At 39.8% G+C, this 26730-nt stretch overlaps 1 protein-coding gene across 3 annotated transcripts in view; it reads left to right on the forward strand.

The window, feature by feature from the left end:
- The first annotated feature begins 8525 nt into the window (after positions 1-8525).
- LOC137622326 (uncharacterized) overlaps positions 8526-26730 on the forward strand; it is a 70022-nt gene continuing 51817 nt past the window's right edge. For 2 of the 3 annotated variants that reach the window (XM_068352905.1, XM_068352903.1), the window contains exons 1-4: positions 13594-13732; positions 25044-25125; positions 25848-26055; positions 26219-26719. In XM_068352905.1, the coding sequence (XP_068209006.1) occupies positions 25068-25125; positions 25848-26055; positions 26219-26719 (767 nt within the window). In that variant the 5' untranslated portion in view covers positions 13594-13732; positions 25044-25067. Of the gene's footprint in view, positions 8545-13593; positions 13733-25043; positions 25126-25847; positions 26056-26218; positions 26720-26730 lie in introns of those variants that run through there. The other variant, XM_068352904.1, reaches the window with a different exon arrangement.

The raw sequence follows: 26730 nt of genomic DNA on the forward strand, positions 1-26730 counted from the left end.
CTTTCTATTCATCTTGAGCCCAACCTCATTTGATATTTCAAGCATTCTTATAAGCAAGCTTTGCAAGTCCTGTGACGTTCTGCTAATAAGGACAGAGTCATCAGCATACTCTAGGTCTGCTAATTTCCTGTTACCATTCCACTTAAATCCTTCTCCGCTATCTCCAACTTATATATATATATATATATATATATATATATATATATATATATATATATATATATATATATGTGTGTGTGTGTGTGTGTGTGTGTGTGGTGTGTGTGTGTAGCTACTCACAGGTCTGGTAACTGCTTGGACCTCGCATACACCGACTCCCTTGGTTGGTTCTCCTGTTGGGACATCTGATCATGCCTTATTTCATTAGTAGTGAAGAATGAGCAGCCTGTCCCTGATGTATCTTACTCATGTAAGATTTATATGATCTTTGGGGCTTGAATTGGTCACAGTTGTATAGTAGTGTTGATCCTGTTGTCCCTTTGAATGAGAATCTAGCCAACATAATTGATAGGTGTATCCCTTCTCGTGTGCTAAGATACTGAGTGAAGGAAAAACCGTGATTCAATGATGATTGTAGACGTGCTTATTTGGAGAAGCAGGAGGCCTATCATCTTTGGAAGGGTAACAGATCAGATTTGACCCGGAAAACTATACTCAGCCTTGGGCTTTTGCTCAGAGAGTTTATGCTTCAACTGAAAAGGAATTAATTTTAGGAATAAAAGAAACCCTTTCTGGCACAACCCAGGAACATAAGTAGTGGAGGTGTAGACCCAAATGGTATTTTTCCTCTGTTTTTTATAAAGACAGCAGATTTCTTACCTCTTAAGTTATCTGTTATTTTGCGAAAGTTAGCAAGAAGAGGAGCTTTTATCACTTGCTGGAGAATGGGTAATGTTACTCCCCTATGTATATGTGTTTGTGGTAGCTCAAGCAAAACTGATTACCGCCAAATTTCCATAACTCCCATATTATCTAAAGTTTTTGAATGCCTTTTGGCAAAACGTATTAATAGGTTTGCTGAAGGTAGTCATATGTTCGCTAGTTTGCAATTTGGAATTTGTAAAGGCCTTGGAGCATGTGATGCCCTTCTTACAATCCCCAATGCTGTGCAGAAATCTCTTAATTGTAGTCAGAAAGTTTGTATGATTTTAGTGCTGCCTTTGACCTTGTTAACCACGAGGCCCTTGTTTTCAAACTCAAACAGGTGGGAGTGGGTGGGTCGTTTCTTAGCATTATTATTGATTTTTTAAGTAATAGATCTCAAAGAGTTGTTGTTGATGGGTACCATAGTGAGTATAGGAATGTGATATCTGGTGTTCCTCAGGGTAGTGTTCTTGGCCAATTACTTTTCATACTATATACACATGACACGTGGTTTGGCCTAGAAAACAAGCTTGTTGCCTATGCAGATGATGCTACTCTCTTTGCATCAATTCCATCTCCTGAATGTAGATCTGGGGTTGGTGAATCCCTTTATAGAGATCTAGCTAAGATTAGTGCATGGTGAAAATTATGGAGCACGTAGTTGAGTCCTAACAAAACTCAAAGTATGATTGTAAGTGGATCAAGAACAGTGGCTCCAAAACATCCAGATGTTAGCATAGATAATGTTTCTTTAACTCTGTACGACTCTTAAATTTATAGGTGTGATTCTCGACAGCAAATTTACTTTTGAGAAACACATTAAGTCTGTGTCTTCTTCAATTGAAAAAAAAAAATTGCTTATTGAGAAAGTCTTTTAAGATTTTGGGTGATCAATCTATTCTAAAGTGTTTTGATTCTTTCATTCTGCCTTGTTTCGAATATTGTTCCCCTGTCTGGTCTTCAGCTGATTCTCATCTTAATTTGTTGGGCAGAAACTTACGGTCTCTTAAATTTCTTATTCCTGATCTAGATATTAATCTCGTTCAATTAGTTCATTATGCATCTTGCACAAGATTCTTCATAATTCTGACCATCCTTTACATTCAGATCTACGGGCCAACCAAGGGAAAGGCCCGTGCCAACAACAAGTGTTGGCTTTAATACCCCAACAACAACAACAACATTCAGATCTTCCCGTATATTTCCATCCAGTTTGTAATATTAGGCAGGCAGTTAATCCTAATAGTTAGACCTTCTCTACCATAAGGTTCAATACTACACAGCATTCTAGAAGTTTTATTCCAGCTGTGGAAAAGTTGTGGAATGATCTTCCTCATAATAATAATGATAATATATATATATATATATATATATATATATATATATATATATATATATATATATATATATATATATATAGAGAGAGAGAGAGAGAGAGAGAGAGAGAGAGAGAGAGAGAGAGAGAGAGAGAAACTTTAAAGAAAAAATCTGTTAGAAATGTGTTGTGTTTTTGATGATTTAATATTAATATATATATATATATATATATATATATATATATATAGAGAGAGAGAGAGAGAGAGAGAGAGAGAGAGAGAGAGAGAGAGAGAGAGAGAGAGAGAGAGAGAGAGAGAGAACTTTAAAGACAAAATCTGTTAGAAATGTGTTGTGCTTTTAATAATTTAATATTAATATATACACACACACACGCATATATATATATATATATATATATATATATATATATATATATATATATATATTTCTGTCATTTCTCAAAATAATTTTAACAGTCATCCCGAATACTGTGTTAGGCCTATTATCCAGTTATCATGTTCTGGTCTAAGCCTCTCAAACCGGACACGAAAATTCCATTTTTTAAGCTAAAATTAGGCCGAGTCTTATAGACTAACCTTACCATAGGTCTTGCCATATAGGCCTATGATCTGAGTTAGAAATTATTTAACTGTGTTAGATCGCTATTATATGCCTGTTATTCTAGCAATATAAAAAAATAATAATATAGGCCTAAAATGAAACAGGAGTCAAACCTCGGCCTAACGACTGGGATATTAGTTGGTAGGCCTATTATCTCTTTGGGTTAGAAATTATTTAGCTGTGTTAGATCGCTATTATATGCCTTTTATCCTAGCAATATAGAAAGAATAATAAAATAGGCCTAAAATTAAACAGGAGCAAAAACTCGGCCTAACGACTGGAATACTGGTTAGTGAGAACCAGATTAAACCAGATTGTCATTATAACTCAGTAGACCTCAAAAGAAAATGGGCCTACAAGATTCCTGGAAAGACCAGACTATAAAAAGGAGAATAATTATAAAAACAAGACATATATCATTGTCTGTTGGAAATTCCAAAGTCCTTTGGGAGATGAGCCATAGGACTAATTAATATACATCCGTAGTCACTCAGGCTCCAAAGAAGAGGGACACACACACACACATACATATATATATATATATATATATATATATATATATATATATATATATATATATATATATATATATATATATATACATACATATATGTGTGTGTTCGTATGTGTTTATTAATTCCGAACGCAAACAAACAACTAATTTTAACAGTATGGTTTTAAGTATTATGTAATTCTTGAAACTCAATAGAATCTTTACTAATTTCCATTTCTTTTTTAATATTTATCCTGCACTTCTAAATTCCCACTTCCTCAATTATCTGCTGTTCCCTTATTTATGATTATACTTATTTTTCCTAACTTTTTATATAATAATAATAATAATAATAATAATAATAATAATAATAATAATATTTTGGACGTCCGGTTCTGATAACTTGATGGGTTATACATATTTTAAATTCAATCAATTAATGTAGGAGTTATACTCTGGGTGAGACACCATTTTATCAGTTTTGGTCCTCTGTTTATTAAGTTTCGTAAATTCCCAAGTTGTACATATATTAGATTGTGGTAGATGGAGTTACAGTAGTCAATCCTGGTAATACAGTTTATCATAAATTTCTTTGCACAATATTCAAGATTTTATTAGTATATATTTTATTTAGTATATATATATATATATATATATATATATATATATATATATATATATATATGTGTGTGTGTGTGTGTGAGTGTGTGTGTGTGTGTGTGATGAATATAACACTCGGGGAATACAATAACGAATATTCTGGTTAAGGAGAGAGAGAGAGAGAGAGAGAGAGAGATTCTATCTTAATCCTCTCCCTGTTGTTTTATTAAAGATTTTATAGTTTATGAGATATTTAATGTTACTCTTCTTAAAATATTTTATCTTTCCTTGTTTCTTATCCTCAGTGGGCTATTTTCCCTGTTGGAGCCCCTGGCTTTATAGCATCCTGCTTTTCCAACTACGGTTGTAGCTTAGCTAGTAATAATATATAGAATATTGATAATTAATCGCTAACAATTTGTTTTAAGTCGGTCTCTTTAGCTTGTATTAATTCTTCATATGTTTAAAGACAAATTTTGGCACGTCTTTTCATTATAGACATCACCTTTTGGCTCTGGTTTCTTACATCAGGCCGAAAGCTTCAGTAACATTTTCTTAAATGAAACACCTTACTACTTGTGTATATTATAAATATTAGACAAGAATATCTATGTAAAAACATAGATTCCTCTTACACTTAAATGTATAACTATAAAAAATCATTATTCTCATTCTTTATTAGCTTTGTAAACACCATGTGGTACTACAGTACAGTACAATTTCAGTACCAAATATCAAATGGGATCTTTGAAAGGGGTAATTTAAAAACAGATTCAATTAATTTGTTTATTATAAGAACATTTTCCATCTTAGTAACTCTGTATAGTATTAAAATAATTTTCCAAAACAGCTTGGATCGTTAACAATACATAAATCATACAGACACAGTTTATAATAATTAGTTAAGGATAAAACATTCTTCCAAAACAGCTTGGATCATTAACAACATGAACAGACATAGTTTAGGATAATTAGTAGAGTATAAAATATTCCTCCAAACCAGCTTGGATCATTAACAATACATAAATCTTGAACAAACATAGTTAGAGTAATTAGTTAGCGATAAACATTGACAACAAGTTGGCAAAGCTGCATGAAGTCTAACGGTAATCGTAGAAAACTGTGTCTCCACCTCCAAATCCTCCTCCATAGCCACCATTAAATCCGCCAAATCCATAATCGTATACGCCACCATCATGGTATCCTCCTCCTCCGGGCAGAATAACGCCAGGAAGAATGGGTCTGTATCCTAGACCATGTCCGAACAGCAGTGATCCTAGACTGGGCTTGGGAGCCGGCGCGCCTTCCGTTGCAGATATCCCGAAGAGGATTAGGCCTACTGCTAAAAAGCAGACAAGTAAAGTAGACTTCATTGCTGCCTGGACTTCGAGAGGCGTGGAGTTGTATACGGTAGACTTTTGGAAGGATAGTAGGCCTACTGGATGCTAGCTTCCTGGAGCGCTCCGAAAAATCTTTTGACTAAATTTCTTCGGCTACCGGCCTTTTATAGCAGTTCGAGAGAACCAGGTTACAATGCCGATTTGTGAATTAATTTATCCCTAAGGTTGTTCGTTTTGCTTCAACGCGTCAGTAGGAATATATCAGGATACCATCTGTGATTAAATTAAAATCCTGAAATTAGTTATAGAAAACCCGTGAGCTCGGAAATAATAGAATTTTCATTTCAATTTCTTGGTACGTGGTGTTTCAGAGCGAGTTCCTCTATTTTTAAAAAAGACGACCTTTTCTGGGGATTTCCAGGAATCTATTTCCTATTTTAAAGGAGACCAGGTGTAGTTCAAGTGATGATAAAGAAATTTTGAATAGGCTGACATGAGTCTTTTTATAGTTTATATATGACATGTATGTTTTTGACATTGTTAAGAGTTTATATAAGACATATCTATTTTGACGTTGTTACTGTTTTGAGAATGATTTATTTCTAATTTGTTCTCATCATTTATTTATTTCCTTATTTCCTTTACTCACTGGGCTATTTTTTCCTGTTGGAGGCCTTGGGCTTATAGCATCTTGCTTTTCCAACTAGGGTTGTAGCTTGGCTAATAATAATAATAATAATAATAATAATAATAGTAATAATAATAACTTTAAAACCTTCAGTAACTATTCTCGTGTCAACACGATACGTTGGCTGCACGATATGTATTATTATTATTATTATTTGCTAAGCTACAACCCTAATTGGAAAAGCAGGATGCTATAAGCCCAAGGGCCCCAACAGGGAAAATAGCCCAGTAAGGAAAGGCAAGATTGAAAAAGTAAATATTTCAAGAACAGCAACAACACTAAAATAAATATTTCCTATATAAACTGTAAAAACTTAACAAAACAAGAGGTAGCAAAATTAGATAGAGAAGTGTGCTCGAGTGTACCCTGAAGCAATTCTCATAGATATTTTAAACGTCCGGTTCGGATAACTAGATGAGTTATTGTACATAATAATGCAATTCTTCCATTGATAGACAGCCATTGTGAATTAATTAATGTAGAATTTATTCTCTGGGTGAGACACCTTTTATCAATCTTGCTCATCTTTTTATACTGTTTCGTAATTGCTCAAATTGCACTTTGGACATATTGTAGTAGATGAAGTTTTTAGCTTTTAGCTACTATGCGCCTAGACATTATAATAAACTGCCAACTGAAATGAAGGACCTAAAGGGAGCAATTGAATTTAAGAAGAAACTAAAGACATTACTTTTCACAAGATCATATGATTTGGAAGATGCTACAATCAAAGATTTGTATAAGTTATAATGAAAATGTTTCGTTAGATGATTGAAATAGACTTGCCCGAGAAGTAGTTCACTCGACTTCAGTGGAGGATTGGATTTAAACCCAAAACAAGTAAGTTTCAGTAGTCAATCCTGGTATTAACAGTTTCTTTACAAAAGCATTGTCTAGGTGATACCCCACGTTTATTAATACATTATTTATTTGAGAACTGAGGGACAAATTACCACTATAAACTCATAAGCACCTTTATTCAAAGTGTATATTTGTATACATATTGTCAGCCATTTCTAGTCCACTACAGAACAAAGGCCTCAGAGAAGTCCTTCAACTCTCTCTCTCTCTCTCCTCTCTCTCTCTCTCTCTCTCTCTCTCTCTCTCTCTCTCTCACGTGTGTGTAATAAACTTACCATACAGTAAATACAATAACGAATATTCCAGTTAGGAGAGAGAAGAGAGAGAGAGAGAGAGAGAGAGAGAGAGAGAGAGAGAGAGAGAGAGAGAGAGAGAGGTTGTTAATATTCAGCCTAATTAATCGCTAACAAATTTCTTCAACCCTCCATAGCTGTTATCAATTTTTCATGTGGTTAAAGACAAATTCTGACCTAAGTTACTGATCTTAAAATACTTTATATTTATTTTCATTACTTATTATACATAGTTTATTCCTTATATCTCTCCCTTACCGGTCTGTTTTCCCTGTTGGAGTCATTGGGCTTATAACTTTCTACTTTCCCAATTAGGGTTGTAGCTTGGCTAGTACTAATAATTCCTAAATAAATGTTTTATTTCCTGGCAAATATTCTTAAAGAATTCTAGGATTACTCTTGATGAAGTTGTTATTATTCCATAAGTAGCCTATATATTCATAGTATACTTATTAAACAATAGTTCTATAAATATTGCTACAATAAATAGATTTAGTAATTATTCCTTCTAATTTAGTCAATACTTTTGAAGACATTGCCTTCTGGTTCTGGTTTCTTACACCAGACCGCTAAGGGTAGTTGGCAAATTTTAGTAACATATTTTTCTTAAATATAACGCCTTACTACTTATGTATATGATCATAAACATTAAATAAGAATATCTATGTAAAAGTAATCGATTCATCTTACACACTGGAAATGTATTACCATAAGAATTCATTATCTGCTTCTTTTATTAACATAGGCCTACAGCTTTGTAAACACCATTTGGTACTAGAGTACAGTACATTCAACGCCAAATCTCAAATTGGATCTTTGAAAGGGTAATTTAAAAACAGATTGAATTAATTCGTTTATTAGAGTACATTTATCTTAATAACCTTGAATTAACTAGAAATAATCTTCCAAAACAGCTTGGATCGTTAATAATACATAAGTCAGGAACCGACATAGTTTAGGGTAATTAGTTACAGAAATAAACATTGACAGCAAGATGGCAACGGTGCATGAAGTTTCTCGCGGTAGCCTAAAAGTCGTCTTCGCCAAATGGATCATCATCATCGGATTCATCGGATTTGAATGGATCATCATCATCGGATTCATCGGATTCGAATGGATCATCGTCGTCATCACGGAATATCCCAAATCCTCTACGCCTAAAGAAGCCAGAAAAAATAGTTTTATATCTTAGACCACGTCCGAACTGCAGTGATCCTAGAGTGGGCCCAGGAACTGGGGCGCCTTCCGTTGTAGATATCCCTAAGAGGAATACTAGGCCTACAACTAAAAGGCAGACACCCAAAGAGGACTGCATCATTGCTTGAACTTCGGGAGACGTGGAAATCGTAGACCTAAGGGGGTTGTGATCGTAGGCCTAACTGGATGCAACGTATTGTAGCGCTTCTCAAGATCTTTTGACGATTTATGATCGACTACCACCATTTTATAGCCATTCTAAGGAACTAGGTATTAATACCGATTTTCAATTAATTTTCTCATTAAGATTTTTGGTTTTACTCAATCTGTTGGTAGAAATATATCACGATACGAAACTGCAATTACAATTAAAGTCTGAAATTATTAATAAAAAAGCTGTGAACTAGAAAATAATAGAATTTTATTTCAACTAATTGGTAAGTGAGGGTTTTAGAGCGAGTTCCTATGATTTAAGACAAGGTCCTCAGTGATTTCCTGAAATATATTTCCTATTTTCAAGGAGACCGTTGGGGATGTGGCTGACTGTCAATGAGATAATGTCCGAGCAATCTCTCTCTCTCTCTCTCTCTCTCTCTCTCTCTCTCTCTCTCTGTGTAGGGGACCAGAAGATGTAGTTTAAGTGATGATAATGAAATATTGGCCAATAAGAGTATTATTGATAGTGATGATGATATATATACATACACACACACACACACACACACACACACATATATATATATATATATATATATATATATATATATATATATATATATATATATATATATATATATATATATACCCAGTATATGTAGCCCCATTGTTACATGAAATTCCATCAGAAACATTTGTACTCTTCAAAACTGGAACTTTATAAGACCTAAGGAACATGAATATGCCTAAATGAAGAATGAATAGATAAATAATCAAATAAATAAATAAAAGAAAGAAAAAATGGCTTACATAATATAGAATGTTAAGATGTCGAAGAGAAAGCGAACTGGGAACAACTGGAAAATTCTGGATATCAGCACCAGTAAAAACCTGTTGAGAATCCCATCGTAAATATTTATAAACGTTTCGCAGATTATATCCAAACCAATAGTTCTAACAATATTACAGCTAAAACATCTTTAGATCTTTATTAAATTGGTGATGTACAAATGGTTATTTCTAAAAGCAAAGTAAATTAACATATTATATCCATGGGAAATTAATTTTTCAAAGATTAGGTCTACATTCTTATTCTATCCACACAGTCAGCACTTTCTCCAAAGCTAGCACGTGTTTCTTCTACCTTGGAGGAATCCTACGTATCATAGCAAATCTCTTCCCACTGAAACTACCCAGGTGGTCAAACAGGGATTTCCTAAATCCCATGACCCGGTGGTATCTTATCTATTAATCCCCCCCCCTCTCTCTCTCTCTCTCTCTCTCTCTCTCTCTCTCTCTCTCTCTCTCTCTCTCTCTCTCTCTCTCTCTCTCTCTCTCTCTCTCTCTCTGTTTCTAGACCTATATTCGCAGGAGAACCTTACCTATATTTACGTCGACATTTGTTTATAAACGAATAATAAAATTATTCGCTTGAATATCATACATAATACATCCGCTGTTATTCGCTGTGTTCGGCCTTTATCCGCAACTCACGGGTTATTGCGTTTTGGTAACGGAATGGGAGCGCATGTATCGTGTATGTATTCTGCGTGTATAACATACCCAACACATCCATACTACGAATTATACGAATGCATTCCAAATACACAACGTATAAGTTGCGAACCAATAACGATTGGATAATGGTAACCCAAGATTGCATATAATAGTGAGACTAATTTTCTCATATCTAGTCTTGAGAAAATCGGTATTTTCATCGTTCATTAAATAATAATATTAAACAGACTCTATTTTCATTGTATTTATAAGATAAAATACACATCTTCATGTATAAGTCTATTGAAAATGTTGTATATTTCTAAGCCCTTAATTGACTTAGCGTAGAATAACTATCATCATGGCATTTACTCTTTCCATTAAAAAGTTGAAACAAAATCTAAATGTCTCTACATCTAAGGACTATTAAATGGAAATGACGTCTATAAACTTACGGCAATTTGAAATTGGAGAAAATTGGGTTCTCGCTATAAGCCCAAGGGCTCCAACATAGAAAAATAGCCCATTGAGGAAAGGAAACTAGGAAATAAATAAACTACAAGAGAAGTAATGAACAATTGAAATTAAAATATTTAAAGAACATTAACAATAATAAAATAGATCTTTCATATATAAACTATAAAAACTTAAGAAACAAGTAACAAGAGAGTTTTTTAACGATGACACGCCCTCATGTCTCCCGATAAGAATATTTCGAAAATTCCTCCTATACACAGCTATATCAAGAAGACATAAAAGCTATAATTATAGTCGATTCCAGAAAAGTACAAGTCAATTAATAGTCTTAAGACACTGAAATAAACGTGATGAGTAAAATTCTGTGATTGGAAAGTGACTTGGTGTACGGGGATGGTATTACATTGCAAAACGATATATGTAAAATTTGCAATAGAGGATGATGATATTGGTATCACTTTTTTTTCATTATGAAAATGTTACAATAGAGAAAATAACTAGTACATGTATATCACTATCCATACCACACACACACACACACACACACACACACACACACACACACACACATATATATATATATATATATATATATATATATATATATATATATATAATTTATGAATATGTATACATATACATATATATACATCATACACACACACACACACACACACACACACACACACACACACATATATATATATATATATATATATATATATATATATATATATATATATATATATATATATATATATATATATATATATATATATATATATATAGTGAATCAAGGAAGGAATTTCAAAAGATGATAGAAGATTTAAACAGAGAAATAAAAAATGTAAGACTGTAAATGAATATGAGTGGAACTAAGGTAATGGTCACTGAAATAAGTCTTAAATGTCTTAAATCTTTCGGACGCCTTCCGCAATGCTTCCCGCTTTTGTTCGTAATACATCAGCCATACATTCTCAATATATGGGTCATTCATTCGGTTCATATTCACATAGTATTGCGGAAAAAATAAAAAAGGGCATTTTTTTTGCAAGTTCAAGAACGCATCTATTGACACAAGGAGGTTTAAACCTCTTTGCCTATACTCAGAATTTTAGGCCTAGTTGAGGCTTATAGGTGGAAAATTTCTACCATCCTTTTAAAAGAGGATCGAAGGGCTAAAATCATTAGTCCCTTGAGAAACTCTTATCTCGAATAAGAACAAAGGTTAAATCCACAGGTAAAAATTACCGTAGGCCTATAGATTAGAACCACGAGACAAAGCCCCTAAAACACCGGATCAGAAGTCTCTGTTTGAATACATAGGTGAAAGTTTGGCGCATGAGATTTAATGTAAGTTTCCGATGTAGCTTAATTAAGTAAACGTGAACTATACGCGATTTATATAATTCCATGTGTAACTGATTAATCATACATGTATCTTCCTTAGGCTGGAATAATTACTATACATTGTGTGGAGAGAGAGAGAGAGAGAGAGAGAGAGAGAGAGAGAGAGAGAGAGAGAGAGAGAGAGAGAGAGAGAGAGAGAGAGAGAGATTAATCCTTCTGTCTCTGTTCAGGAACGCCCATATATGCACGTGGTTATCAGTTTTGAAATATCTTAACTGTAAAATCAAATATCTTTTAATCCTGCAGGTGACGCAGCAGCAGGGCGGGAATTAACTTTATCTTTTGGTTCATGCCCTTTTTCCTTCAGCTGGCGAGTCCGTAAGTCTGTAATAGGCCTACCAATAGTACTATGACGAGCTAGAATTAATTATTGATGGCACAGACTGTCTTGTGGTTTAAAAGACATTCAACTAGAAATAATAGGCCTTTCTCGTCTATAAATATGATCACCGCGTATTCTTATAAATAAGTCTGTTGAAACAAGTGTCCTACAACGCCAAACGTTCCATAGGATATAAAACAAACAGATGATAGGCCTAAACAGTGAGAGTTACAGAAGCATAATAGACTTGCCACTGATTCCTTTATACCGATAAAACTTCAAAGCTTCTGCACAACTTTAGACCTATCGATGAAGTTCTTGCTATATCGAAAAAAACCTAATCCCATTACATAGTTATTTATGGAAAAAAAAAAAACATATAAGAAACTGATAATCAACATGAGAGCGAAAAAGACGAGAGTAATGCTTGAAAAAAGTTGCATGGAGAAATAAAAGACCTTGAAAATTGTAACAAAATATTCTATTGAGAATTTAATAATTTATTCAAGAAAGACATACTGTCAACTGATATACTCTCTAAATTGACCTACTTGATTAACATCTCTGAAAGGCAGAAGGGGAAAGGAGATAAGATAAGCTATCTAAACTAGCCGGTGTTTGCGTAGAGAGAGAGAGAGAGAGAGAGAGAGAGAGAGAGAGAGAGAGAGAGAGAGAGAGAGAGAGAGAGAGAGAGAGAGAGAGAAATAAACCCTATAAGATATTAATTTTCAATTTTGATTCAAATTGACCACATGCTTTATCATAAGTCCTCAACTATCAACATAAAATTCAAATAGTCAAACTTTGTTCACGGTCAGTGATTTCTGACAGGGCTAAAAATAATTTGAATCTTTGCACCAATTCATTATTTTTATAGAACAAGCGGCTCTTTAAGAATTATTCCACAATGAAATATAATTAACATAAATTCATTTCAAAAGAAATAATAATTATATGTGATTTATAATGATTTAAATCAAAATTTGTTCACGGTCAGTGACTTCTGACAGCGCTCAAAAATAATTTGAAATCTTTGCACCAATTCATTGCTTAGGATAGAACAAGAGGCTCTTTAAAAATTATTCCACATTGAAATATAATTAACATAAATTCAGCTCGAAATAAATAATTGTATTGGATTTATAATGATTTAAACCAAAATTGAAATTTAAAATCGGAGTTTTGCGCGCAAGGAACCGAATTTGTTTTTCTGTTGCAGGGGTGTCACGCGTACGATAATTACTATTAATGTACGATTATTTTAGGTCCAGTACGATGTACGATACATACCTTAGGTATATACATATACGTGTATGTGTGTTTAATTAAACAATTATATTTAAATAATTGGAAATGAGTCAATCATGTATCTCTTTAATAATTATATTGAAGGTGTGTACGATAAATTTGGTAGAAAAACGACAACTTAAAGGCTCATGTACGACAATCCAGTCCTGCTCTGTTGTCATATGACGTCATTCGCGCGTTAATTCAGCTTGTCTAGTGGACGTCCAGGAGTCAAAATTTATAAATTTTATGTGGTTAGACGATAATATTCCATTAAAACCTATTGTTCTCAATAATATATTGGTGTATGTAAGTATTATAACGTATAAGGATATACGAATAATGAATTTATATCAAGATATATACATTTTTTAATGGTGTTAATGCCGGTTTCGTAACTTTTCCGGTTCATTTATAATTTTTTGATTTCATATTTTAGTTTTATTAATATTCATGTGTAATTTAAAGTCAGAAGTGACTATAATATTGTATTTTATTTGATGTAGGCTACTAGCTTAGGCTATGCTCAGCCTCCAAATTACCGGGTACGGTAGGTTACGCCCTTTGTCATAGCTACGGCTCGAGGTTAAAGGCTAATCAAAATTAGCCTAGGTTAAGATTATTAAAAAAATAGAAAGTTTTTATTATGATTATTATTATTATTGTTATTAATTGCTAAGCTACAATCCTAGTTGAAAAAGCAGGATGCTATAAGCCCATGGGCCCCAACGGAAAATAGCCCAGTGAGGAGAGGAAACAAGGATAAATAAAATATTTTAAGAACAGTAATTATATCTAAAATATTTCCTATACAGACTATAAAACCTTTAACAAAACAAGCGATAGAAAAATTAGAAAGAACAGCTACGGAAGGAAAACAGGTTTTACCTATTAAAAACGTCAGTTTTCTTCGATAATGACACGTTTTACTGGTAAGGAAAACTTAATTATCTAAGAATTAATAATCAATGGGGTTAGTGTGTGCAGCTTGGCATTTACCACTTGCCAGTACATATTTGATGTATTTCTTTTTTCGCGAGCGCACGTCGGAGCAAAAACCATTAGATTTCTTTAGAATATTCCCTTTCTTATACGGTATAACGCATTTTTGTTTTATTTGCTGTTGAAATAAAGGTCAAATTCAGTGAAAGCACATTATTTAATACAGAAAAACTTTTCTGCTCAAAATATAGTTCTGTATGTAACGATAATATTATTGGCGAGTGTTTTATTTATTTTTTGAGGGGAAATCCCCCAAGAATTATTAAGTCAGGTTTTGGTACTTTGGGTTAAGTGTAGATTTCCGATACCAAAAATTCTGCAGATATGCCATAAACTATTGAAGACTAATGGTAGGGTTATGCGTGACCATTGGGTATACAGTATTGTATTCTGTGCTGTATTCCTGGCTACTGTTCGTAGTAACCATGTATGACATTATTTTTTTTGACAGATTGTTGCAATTGAATGTGTGTAAAAATTAAGGTTTCATTTTAAAACAGTGCAATAATAGTTTGGGCATTAGAATTTGTGTAATTGATTAGGTCATTGCAAATACACTATTTTGAATCCCATATACTACTGGCAGAAACCTCTATTAACGAAGTTAAAGATGTTCCGCCTGTCAGAACATAGAGCAATGAGATAATGTTTAATCGCGAGGGAAGTGAGTTACGCCAGACCTAAAACCAATAAATCATTAGCTCAATTAAGTAAGAAGTTATTTGTAGTACAATGAACACTGCTTTAATCATCTCCATTAAAAAATGGGATGGAATATGTTTTCTATGAGTTCGTAAGTCTTAGCAAACGTAAACTCCATTTTGTTCCATAACCGAAATACAAACCACGCTATTTACATAGGGTTTACTTTCGGCGTAGCTGAAATGACGAGCCATTAGATTTTAACGAGGGTTAAACTACCCCCGCGCTAGCTAGCTACCCCCCCCCCCCCACACACACTGGTGAGCTGCCTCACTTCACTTTTGGCTCGTCCTCGCATATTTGACAGCCTTAATCTGTTTTTCTTTTTCTTTCAGTTGTGTGTTTGAAGTTGGCCTCTACCTTTTCTTCCCATGATGCGGAAATGCCCTGGACTTCCCAACCGCCCCTGTGGAACATTCATGTCGGCAGTCGATACAGACCCTCATACCCTTTGCCCACAGTGTCGAGGTCAACGGTGTGAAAGTGATAATGTTTGTATGGAATGTTGGGAGTGGCCTACCTCCCAGTGGGAGAGGTTTGCCCGGCGGCGTAAGAAGAGTTCTAAGCGAGACCGTTCTCCCTCAGCGACTGCCCTGGGGAAGTAAGGCTCCAAGGACTCTTCTTCCGTTGCCCGAACCTCCTCTGAAGCTCCCACTCGTTCGGTCTCTCGTGAGAGGCTGCCGAGTGGTAGCGTAGGTCCTTCTTTTGTTTCCCAATCTCGGGGTTCGGGAGAGGGTGTTGCCTCCCATAGCGAGGCAGCTCCCTCTCCGCCGGATTATTGATTTTGTTGATTATGACCAGACTGTATCTAACAATGATCTTTTCCAGCTTTGGGCTTCCTTGGGGCTTAAGGGCTCGCCCTCCAAGGAAGCCCTGTTTGATCTGATCCAGTTGGGGGCAGCTGTCCGACAGTCGCCGGTAATACCAGAGGTAGACCCTCTGGCTATTGTCGACGTTGTTGTGGCAGAGGCGTCCGACGGGTCGGGTCAAACCCCAGCTACTATTGTTGCGGATGTTGCTGAAGGCTCAGGTTCCCCCTCCGAACATCCTTCGAGGGGGAAGCTGCGTCCAATGGTCTCTCCTGCGAGTGTTGCTTTCCCTCGGGGGAGTGCACTAACAGAGACTCCTCTTCGGAGGACCGACGATGCTGATACCCTGCCTCGAGGCCTTCCTTCTCCTTACAAGGGAGTTAAGAGGCGCCTTCTTTTCGGGTCTTCATCCTCATCGTCCCCTGCATAGGACTCTTCTCGTCGGGAGCAGACCGTGGCAGTAACATCACTGGACCTCTCCGCAGATCGTTCGCGATCTCCTGCGCCTGCCAGATCTTCCTTGCTAACGCAAGCACCGGTCCCTTTGGGGTAGAAGGGCTTATCCCACAATGTGGGTAAGTCTCTTCCGCACCAGGTTTCACCTCTGCGCCCTTCAGTAGCGCGCAAGCGCCACCGCTCTTCTGATCGCCAGCGCCCTCCTGCTCGTCAGCGCTCTCCTGAAGAGTCACCTGACTCCTCGCCAGCGCTCTCCTGCTCGCCACCGTTCACCTGCTCGCCAGTGCTCTCCTGCTTGCCAAGCGCTCTCCTGCGGATGAGTCGTCAGACTCTTCTCGCCAGCGCTCTCCTGCTCGTCAGCGCTCTCCTCATCTCCAGCGTTCACCTGCTCGCCAGCACGCGCCCTTCGGTCCCTGCTGCGCGCCCTGCGCATCAACAGTCTCCTGAGCGCCGTTAACCTCTTGCTCGCCAACGCTCGCCCACGCGCCCACAATCTTCGGATCAGAGCTCAGGCAAGGACATTGTTCCGTTGCCTTGCCAGCGTTCCCCTGTGCGTCGACCGCCGCGTACGCACCACCGTGCGTTTTCTCCTGCGCGCACTTCTAAAGTGCATGCGCGCCCACGAGTCAACTCCTGAGCCCGCCCTTGAGACTTCGCCCTCGAGCACTTCAGCGCCCCAGTTGGCAACTTCTCTCCGCGCCACTGCGCGCCATCCTACGCGTCAGCGATCTCCTACGCGCCAGCGGTCTCCTACGCGCCCGCGCGTTCCTTTGCCTGTGTGCGAACGCTCACCAATGCGCCAACGCGCCCACGCGTCTGATCGCCACATGTCTCCGACTCGCCCACACGCTAACTCGCCTGTGCGCAGTCGGTCGCCTACTCGCCCCACGCGTCATCGTTCGCCATTGCTCGCCATCGCTCTCCAACGCGCTTACTCTCGCCTAGGCTCCACCGTTCGCCTACGCGCCATCGCGCCCTCATCTCTGCGCGCCAACGGTCACCCACGCACGACCCAGTGATTCTGCCATCGCGCCAGCGCGACCCCCAATGCGATTCCCGTCGGGTTTCGCAGTGCTCCCAACCTTGCGAGTTACCGGGGCCGCGTGCTTCCAGATCGTCCTCGCGATCGCCATCTCGGAAGCGCCGAGCACGCGTCCAGGAGCAGGAAGATTCATCGGAGAGGTCCAGGCAACATTCTTCTTCCCTTTCTTCTTTTCAGGCAGGCCCTGTAGTATCCACTCCTAAGGATCAACCGATCCCCTTCCCTACAGCGGGAATCGCTGACACTGCGTCAGTCAGCCGCCAGCCTTGGTTTGGTTCCCTGATGAAAGCGGTCGTGCAGGCTATGAAGCCAGCCGTCGCTGATCTGGGACTAAAACCAAAGGCTCCCTCGCCCCCGCTGAAGAGAAGGAGAGGAGTGGATTTTGCGGTAACTTCTCCCAGGGTTAAGCTGGCTCCCAAGAAGTCCGTCGGGAAGGCCCCTTCCCCTTTGCAGGCGTTTTCTCCTTCTCCTGTGGACGAACCTTTCCCGTCCTCGGGAGAATCCAGTGAGGTGAGGCACTCTCCCACGGCACCAATGGGAGGAACCCCACCTCAAGGAAGAGAAACGTCTCGCGTAGGAGGGACCTTCCAGACCTCTTTGCTGGAGTCCTGTATCCCTCCCAGGAGGGAGCCCAAGGACTCAAAGACGATACCCAAGTCATCGTCGAGGTTTCGTCTATAGCCAACCTTTTCCCGGGAGAACGTCCGCTTGTCCCTCTATGAAGAGCCAATGGGGACAGGAGACTTAGCTGCCAGTCCACAAGGAGGAGAGCAGCGCGAGACGGAGCACGCCTTCTGGCAGGTCCTTAATCTAATGAGGCAACTCAATAGTTTTAAGGACCCTGAGACCGCCCCTCGCGAAGGCAAGGATATGGTCCTGGACCAGGTTTATGGTATTCAGAAGCCCCCAAAACCAGTGCAGCCCTGCCCTGGTCCCAGGGGGTGAAAAGTGCCAGGGACAAGGTCGAGGGCCAATTTTCCGAGCTCGCCTCCTCCAGCCGTTCTTCTGCCGGGAACAAGCTCCTCCCACCTCCTCGCGTTCAGCAGAGGAGGTACTTCGAGATCATGGAGGAGTCTTGTTTAGCTCTTCCCCTCCACCATTCCGTGGAAGAGCTCACCAGGGGTCTCTCTTTAGAGAAACTCAATGCCCGGCAGGTGACATTCTCAGCGTCTTGAGATTCTGAGCCAAGAGAAAGTCGCGAAGTGTGCCATGCAGGCCACTTCGTGGCTGGATGTCTGGCTAGGGTCTCTGGGCATCCTATTGCGCTCTGAGAACTTGTCCAAGGAGAGCAATAGGAAGGCCCTGGAGACCTTCCTCCTCTCGGGCACGCGCTCCATCGAGTTTTTAGCTCACCAGGTCACTGACCTGTGGGCTAACTCGATTCTTAAGCGACGTGATGCGGTGACTGAGAGGTTCCACCCGAAGGTCCCCGCTATGAATGTCAGCAAGCTCAGACATTTCTCCATCCTTGGAGGAAACCTGTTTGAGCCCAAGGATGTAGAACGGACAGCTGAGAGGTGGAGGAAGACGAGTCATGATTCGCTCCTCCAGAAGGCCCTTACATCTCGGCCCTACAAACCTCCAGCTCCTCAACAACAACAGCAGCCTCGCAGGACACCGAAGCAGGCTCCAGCAGCTAAGACCAAGGTGTCTAAACCGCAGCCCTTTCCTGTCAAAGACAAGAAGGGCGGAAAGTCCTCCAGGGGAGGCAGAAATCCTAGAAGGAGCGGCCGAGGCCACAAACGCTAGGATTGGCAATCCCCCTGTGTGTCCACCTGTGGGGGGATGCCTGCAAAGTTGCGTGCTCAGGTGGCAGCAACACGGGGCCGATTCCTGGACGGTCTCTGTGATCGGACAAGGATATCGCGTCCCGTTCATATCATCTCAACCTCCCTTGACAGCGAATCCAGTGTCGCTGAGCTCCTATGCCATGGGATTGGCAAAGGGGCTAGCCCTTCGGGCAGAAGTCGAAACCATGCTCAAGAAGGATGCTCTCCAGGAGGTTGTAGACGGCTCCCCAGTCTTCTTCAGTCGACTCTTTCTTGTAAAGAAGGTGTCGAGGCTGAAGACCCGTCATCGACCTCTCAGCCCTGAACAAGTTTGTCAAGCAAACTTCGTTCAGCATGGAGACCGCAGACACGGTCAGACTTGCAGTGAGACCGCAAGACTTCATGTACACACTGGATCTGAAGGACGCGTACTTCCAGATCCCAATCCATCCGTCTTCCAGGAAGTACCTAAGATTCAGCCTAGACAACAAGATCTACCAGTTCAAGGTGCTGTGTTTCGGTCTCTCCACAGCACCTCAGGTGTTCACCAGAGTGTTCACACTGATATCTTCGTGGGCGCACAGGAACGGCATCCGTCTCCTCCGTTATCTGGACGACTGGCTGATCCTGGCAGACTCGGAGTCGACCCTTCTTCGACACCGAGACAGGCTTCTGGGAATTTGCCAAGATCTAGGGATCATGGTAAATCTCGAGAAGTCCTCTCTGCTCCCAACACAACGACTGGTATATCTAGGCATGATATTAGACACCAATCTCCACAAAGCCTTTCCATCAGACGACAGGATAGCAAGGCTGAGGAGGGTTGCAAAGCCTTTACTCAGTCGAGAAGACCTTCCAGCCCACTCTTGGTTACGTCTCTTAGGTCACCTAGCCTCCTTGGCCCGTCTAGTTCCCAATGGCCGCCTCAGGATGAGATCTCTGCAGTGGTGGCTCAAGTCCTGGTGGGATCAAGGCATCGATTCCCCGGACTCTCTGGTCTCGATAGGACCTGCGGAACGGACGGAGCTGCGATGGTGGCTGACCGACGACAACCTTTGAAAGGGAGTGGATCTTCTCGAACTTCCCCCCGGATTTGATGCTGTTTTCGTACGCATCAAAAAAGGATGGGGGCCCACGTTCTGAACCAGAGGGCCTCAGGCCTATGGTCAGAATCAGAAAAGTACCTCCACATCAACCTGCTAGAGATGAAGGCCGTATTTCTGACCCTTCAACAGTTCCAACGGACCCTGGCGGGCCACTCCGTGGTGGTGATGAGCGACAACACCACGGTAGTGGCTTATATCAACAAGCAGGGAGGTACCTTTTCCCAACAGCTATCCCATCTTGCAGTAGAGATACTGAGATGGACCGAAGTCCACTCGATACGTCTATCAGCTCGCTTCATTCCTGGCAAAAGGAATGTGCTCGCCGACAGTCTGAGCAGAGCTTCGCAGATAGTGAGTACCGAGTGGTCTCTGGATCCTCAAGTAGCCAACAAAGTCCTGACTTTGTGGGGTTCCCCGACAGTGGACCTGTTTGCGACAGCCTTGAATTTCAAGCTGCTGTTGTACTGCTCCCCAGTCCCGGACCCCAAGGCACTCTGGCAAGATGCCTTCCAACAACGGTGGGACAACATCGACGTCTACGCTTTCCCACCGTTCTGTCTGATGAGAAGGGTGCTCAACAAGACCAGACTATCGGTCAACCTGTCGATGACCTTAATAGCTCCTCTATGGCATCATGCAGAGTGGTTCCCGGACCTTCTGCAGCTCCTGACGGAACCCCTGAGAGAGCTTCCCCCCACGACACGAGCTACTCAGACAACCACATTGCAACATCTTCCACAAAGCCGTAGCATTGCTTCGGCTTCACGCATGGAGACTATCCAGCATCTCCTCACTGAGAGAGGCTTTTCGCAACAAGTTGCGGAAAGGATGTCTCGACACCTGCGAAAGTCATCCGCAGGGGTCTATCAGGCGAAGTGGAGAGTCTTCTGTGGTTGGTGTCGTGGGAGGGGTATGTCTCCCCTCGATGCCTCTATTCCAGCAATAGCGGAGTTCCTTGTTTATTTGCGGGAGGAAATGCGCCTTTCGGTCTCGGCGGTGAAAGGCTATCGCTCAGCCTTAAGCCTTGCCTTCAGGCTGAAAGGAATAGACATTTCCTCCTCACTGGAACTTTCCTTACTCATACGAAGCTACGAGCTTACCTGCCCTCAGTCGGAAGTGAGACCTCCTCCTTGGAACGTGGTTCGGGTCCTCAGGGCTCTGAAGAGACCCCCGTTCGAACCATTACGCCAGGCCTCTGACCAACACTTGACTTGGAAAACAGTATACCTGCTCGCTCTGGCTTCGGCCAAGCGAGTTAGTGAACTTCATGGGCTCTCATACAACATCGTCCATTCAAGGGGATGGGGGGGGTAACGTTCAGGTTCGTCCCTGAGTTTGTTGCCAAGACTCAGAACCCTGGAGTGCCGGACCCACGGTTCGACTCCTTCAGGGTTATGAGTCTCCGTTCCATAACAGATGACCCAGATCATCTGCTACTCTGCCCAGTAAGAAGTCTGAGACGTTATCTGAAGAGACCAGCTGCAGTCCGTCCCCGCGTGCAAGCTCTGTTTGTGAGCACGGGAAGGATGAAGAGGAGGGTCACCAAGAATACCATCTCAGCTTGGATTCGACGGACCATTCATCATGCCTTGAATCCAGACCCTCCTCCGTCACGTCGCCCTAGGGCACATGATGTCAGGGGCATCGCCACGTCCCTGGCCTTCAAGAGAAACTTCTCTGACGCAGGTGCTACAAGCTGGGGTTTGGAAGCGTCAAACGACCTTCACAGCCCACTACCTGCAGGACGTGACCCACAGGAGCCTCGATACTTTTTCTATCGGCCCTGTGGTGGCTGCACAACAGCTGGTCTAACCTCAGGCTCCTTAATGGACAAGTAGCAGAAGGTTGAGGGCACTGTTACCAGGTTTTAGTCTGCGTGAATGAAAGAGTATGTCTGGCCCTTACTTCTTTCTTCATTCTCCCCTCTCTTGGGGACTGCAGCATCCTGGGTCTCTGCATAGCTGACCTCAAACCTCTGCAGGTAAACCATGCTTCCTTGTGTTCCTAGTATTAAGTATAATACTGTCGCGTCCCCCATACCCTGACTAGGTGGTATGGGGACGTCCTAGCCTAGAATTCCATATAAAGGACTTCAGGTCAACTTCCTAGGACGAGTCACACTTCATCTCTCCACACACAACTTATGTAGGCCGCTCGTTTTTTGCGTAGCAAGAAACTTGCGAGGCGCAGGGACTCTTCTTCTCGAAGTGCTGCTCACTCGGATTCTGAGTCCCCAGGTAAGCCAAAGCCAGTAAGGCTGGGGACTTTCCACCCTGCCTAAGGGTAAGTCACCCTATGTAAATAGCGTGGTTTGTATTTCGGTTACGGAACAGATGACAAATTCGGAGATAATTTGTATTTTTCCTAAACATACAAACCTTAGCTATTTTCACATATTTGCCCACCAGCCCTGTCCCCCAAGACAAGTCCTACCTCCCTCTAAGTGAAGTGAGGCAGCTCACCGGTGTGTGTGTGTGTGTGGGGGGGGGATAGCTAGCTACCCCTCCCCTACCCCCGTGCTAACTAGGGGGGGGGGGGGTTAGTTTAACCCTCGTTAAAATCTAATGGCTCGTCATTTCAGCTACGCCGAAAGTAAACCCTATGTAAATAGCTAAGGTTTGTATGGTTAGGAAAAATACAAATTATCTCCGAATTTTTCATGTTTCATTACTATTACTGTTTGGTTTTGATTGCTGTTACTTTTTTATAACGATGATTAGTTTTTATGATGATGACTGGCATAAACAACAAAGTTTAAAAAAGAATTTTAATTTAGAGTTAGATTGGTAAACGATATAATTTAAGGTGCTTCGAATGTAATTGATGATGATACCTAACGCAAAGCCATATTTTTCATTTATGGAAGTCGACTCAACATAACTAAAAAACTATGGATTTCCATCTGAAATCATCATCAAAAATATTCTAAACACCTAGAAATACATTGAAAAAGTTTTATTTTCTCCAAATTGTGTATTGCACTTTTATAATTTTAGCAATATTAATTTACATAGCCCCCTTTTTAGCTTAACTCCATCTGTCATTCAGAGATACTTCAATGCATGATGAATAAGAAAATATCATCCCATGTCAGGTTATGCAAGTGAGAGTTGCCATCCACTGATTAAAGATGTTTTAGGGTAGGTTAAGGAAGCACTTTAAATTTTATTGTTCATAATTCCCTCTAGTAAAGTAATCATCGACCCAGCATTTCATTAGCAGTAGGCTAGCCTCTTTTAATATTTTCAAGAACAGCTTGAGCTGACCTACATTAGAGTGAATTTATTTGATAAGTTTCTAGGAATTTGTATATTTTAGTAACAAAAAGAGAATATCAGGAAGATGGTTAGCCTGAAAATCAAGTAAGGAACTCGGTTTCATAGTGAAAGGATACATACCAGGCAATTGCTTTAAAATTTGAATATATTTTGACATTAGAATTCAAGTGCCCGGACATTGGAACTTTAGCAATCGATATGAGTCCGCTACATACATAATGATGACCAGGTTAATTGCTAGAGGCTCTATACATAATGATGACCTTATTAATTGCTAGAGGCTCTATACATAATGATGACCTTATTAATTGCTAAAGGCTCTATACATAATGATGACCTTATTAATTGCTAAAGGCTCTATACATAATGATGACCTTATTAATTACTTAAGGCTCTATACATAATGATGACCTTATTAATTGCTAAAGGCTCTATACATAATGATGACCTTATTAATTGCTAAAGGCTCTATACATAATGATGACCTTATTAATTGCTAAAGGCTCTATACATAATGATGACCAGATTAATTGCTAAAGGCACTAGAAACCCATCTCTCAAAGTCGTCCTTCTCAATTAGCTGTAGGATTAAAGACATTACTATTATTGTTATTATTACTAGCTAAGCTGCAACTCTAGTTGGAAAAGCAGATTGCTATAAGCGCAAGGACTCCAACAGGGGAAAGTAGTCCAGTTAGTAAAAGAAATAAGAAAATGAATAAACTACAAGAGAAGTAATGAACAATTAAAGTAGAATACAGTATTTTAAGAACAGTAACAGCATTAAGATAAATATCTTTGGCATTTAATGTTATCGTTTCATTTTTCACTTGACTTTTGTATTATGTTGACTGGTTGAATGATGGAAATTTGAATTCTGATGTCAAAGTAGACTGAAACAATTTAGTGTAGATAATTGAGCTATTTTTTTTTATTCATTTACTGAAGTTTGGCAATATTTTCTAGACCAAGGGTCATTACATTTCATCTACACACACAATAATACTAAAAGATTCTGTATAGAGAAGTACTGTACAGTGCTATTGTATATACGAACATTTAATGTGTGCAGTATTCATATGGAATATGTGAATTCAATGTTACGGGTGCTGTACATGTACTATTTTATAATATATTGTTTTATTTGTTAGATATAAAAATATTTGGTGTGATATACTACTGTATCGGATTTACATACCCTACCAGTCCACCTCCATATCGAGTCCCATAGTGGAGCAGTGCATTAACCATACCCAATTAATTCTGTAGTCTTATAATCAAAACTAGAGTGTTTGATAGTGGCGATCTGGCAGTATTGCTATAAAATAGATGAATATACATATATTGCCCAACATCTATGAGCAATAATCATCATAAGTTATTCTTTATGGGAATAATTTTAGTCAGAAAGTCCCACTTGTTGTGGTAAATTACAGTCTCGTCCTTATTATTCCAGAAGTGATGTTAAAGCTGAAACAAAATGGACCTCCTTACCCAAGCTGCTCAATCTGTGCTAAACGCTGATGAGGATAATGAAGGTTTGTGAATGGCCAGTTAAGATTTTGCGCATTATAGAATACTGTACGGTAGATTGCCTTAGTAATGTTAGGGGTTGAATTGTCCACAAAATATTAAACTCATTATTAGGATACCCTTTTTATTTACGTTTTATATTAATTGATAAAGTATCTTAAACCAATTATTAGAAGCACTAAAGATACACTTTTTATTTATTGCTGCTATAGTGTGATATGGACCATCCATTTTTTATCAACCAACTGTTGGTATTATGAAATACAGTATGATGAAAATAATTAAACATTTATTATTATAAAAGGAAAGGAATAGAAACCAGTTTGAACAAAGTAATTACTCTTAAGGTTTTCATTGGTTTTAGCTAACATGATCACTACTGGTACACAATTGTAGAAAAATACTTGATATCTTTCATTGGATAATAGATTACATTTCACTGCTTAAACAGCCATCAAGTAACATAAAAAATGTTTATTACATTTCATGTAGAATGGGGTCTTTCATAGCAGGACTTACCACATTGGTTTCATCCTCTCGAGCTGTCATACTAATTGGAATTGATCTTGTTTAAAGTTTCCTTCCTGAAGACCAGCCTTATGCAAGGCTAGTAATGGGATTCTGTGGACCCAATAATCTATGGTACATGTTAACAACAGTTTAAAAGGATCTTGAATCCTGATCAGTACAAAATCAGGTCTATATTTATTAAATTTCAACTTCACAGAACTGTGCATACCGCTTACACCAACCAAAGGTAGCCAGCACACGCCACCCCGAGGGAAGAGGGCAGCCTTTGCAGAGCTCACAAATACGATCAACATATCGCCAGAGAAATTCAATAACTCGCCATTGCAAGCGTTGTTTCATGCTCCTACATTATGTACACCTAAAACTAAGTCAAGAAATTTGATAAATATTTTCAATTCAAATGGGTAAGTTGAATGAGCTTTGTTTGTTTGTAAAACTGTAATTCTAGTTGTGTAAATAGCAATTGTATGGTACAGGCATTCAAGTTTTTAAAGTCTCATGTGAAAGGCTTTGATGATGTTGACTAACAGCTCTCATCTAAATGCTCTTTCGTTATGATTCCTCCAGATCTAGAAACGTTGGACGCGGTAGTGGAGGCAAGTCCATCTCCAGTCCGACACCCGGGGGTGAGGTAGGGACACCAAAGCAGAATGGAGGGTCGCCATATGTTACAAAGAGTGGAGGACCAGGGAGAAGCCCACTGACTCCCATGACGAATTTGAAACTGTTAACGCGCATTGCATCAATGGAGGAGTCATTGTCAACAACCACTAAGAAAGTGCTATTTGAAAAGGAAAATAAGTGTCAGGAGGTAGTTCCTTCGCTCGCATCCGGTCTCTTACGTCGCAGGTACAACAGTGAATGCCTTGGGCAAAGTGAAAACAACTTTTCCAAAGAGGCAAAAGGTGTCTTACGCAAGCATCCGACCAGTGACAATTATTCGCCGCCTAATTCCCCTGGGAACCTGGTTCTTGAAGGGGTGGGACAGATTCCTTCCATAGATGACTTAACCACTACTCGTCCTGAAGTGTCCAGGAAGGATAAATCTTTGGGACTACTTAGTGAAAAGTAAGTTGTTT

This window comes from Palaemon carinicauda, chromosome 29, assembly GCF_036898095.1.
Source record: "Palaemon carinicauda isolate YSFRI2023 chromosome 29, ASM3689809v2, whole genome shotgun sequence".
Lineage (NCBI taxonomy): Eukaryota > Metazoa > Arthropoda > Malacostraca > Decapoda > Palaemonidae > Palaemon > Palaemon carinicauda.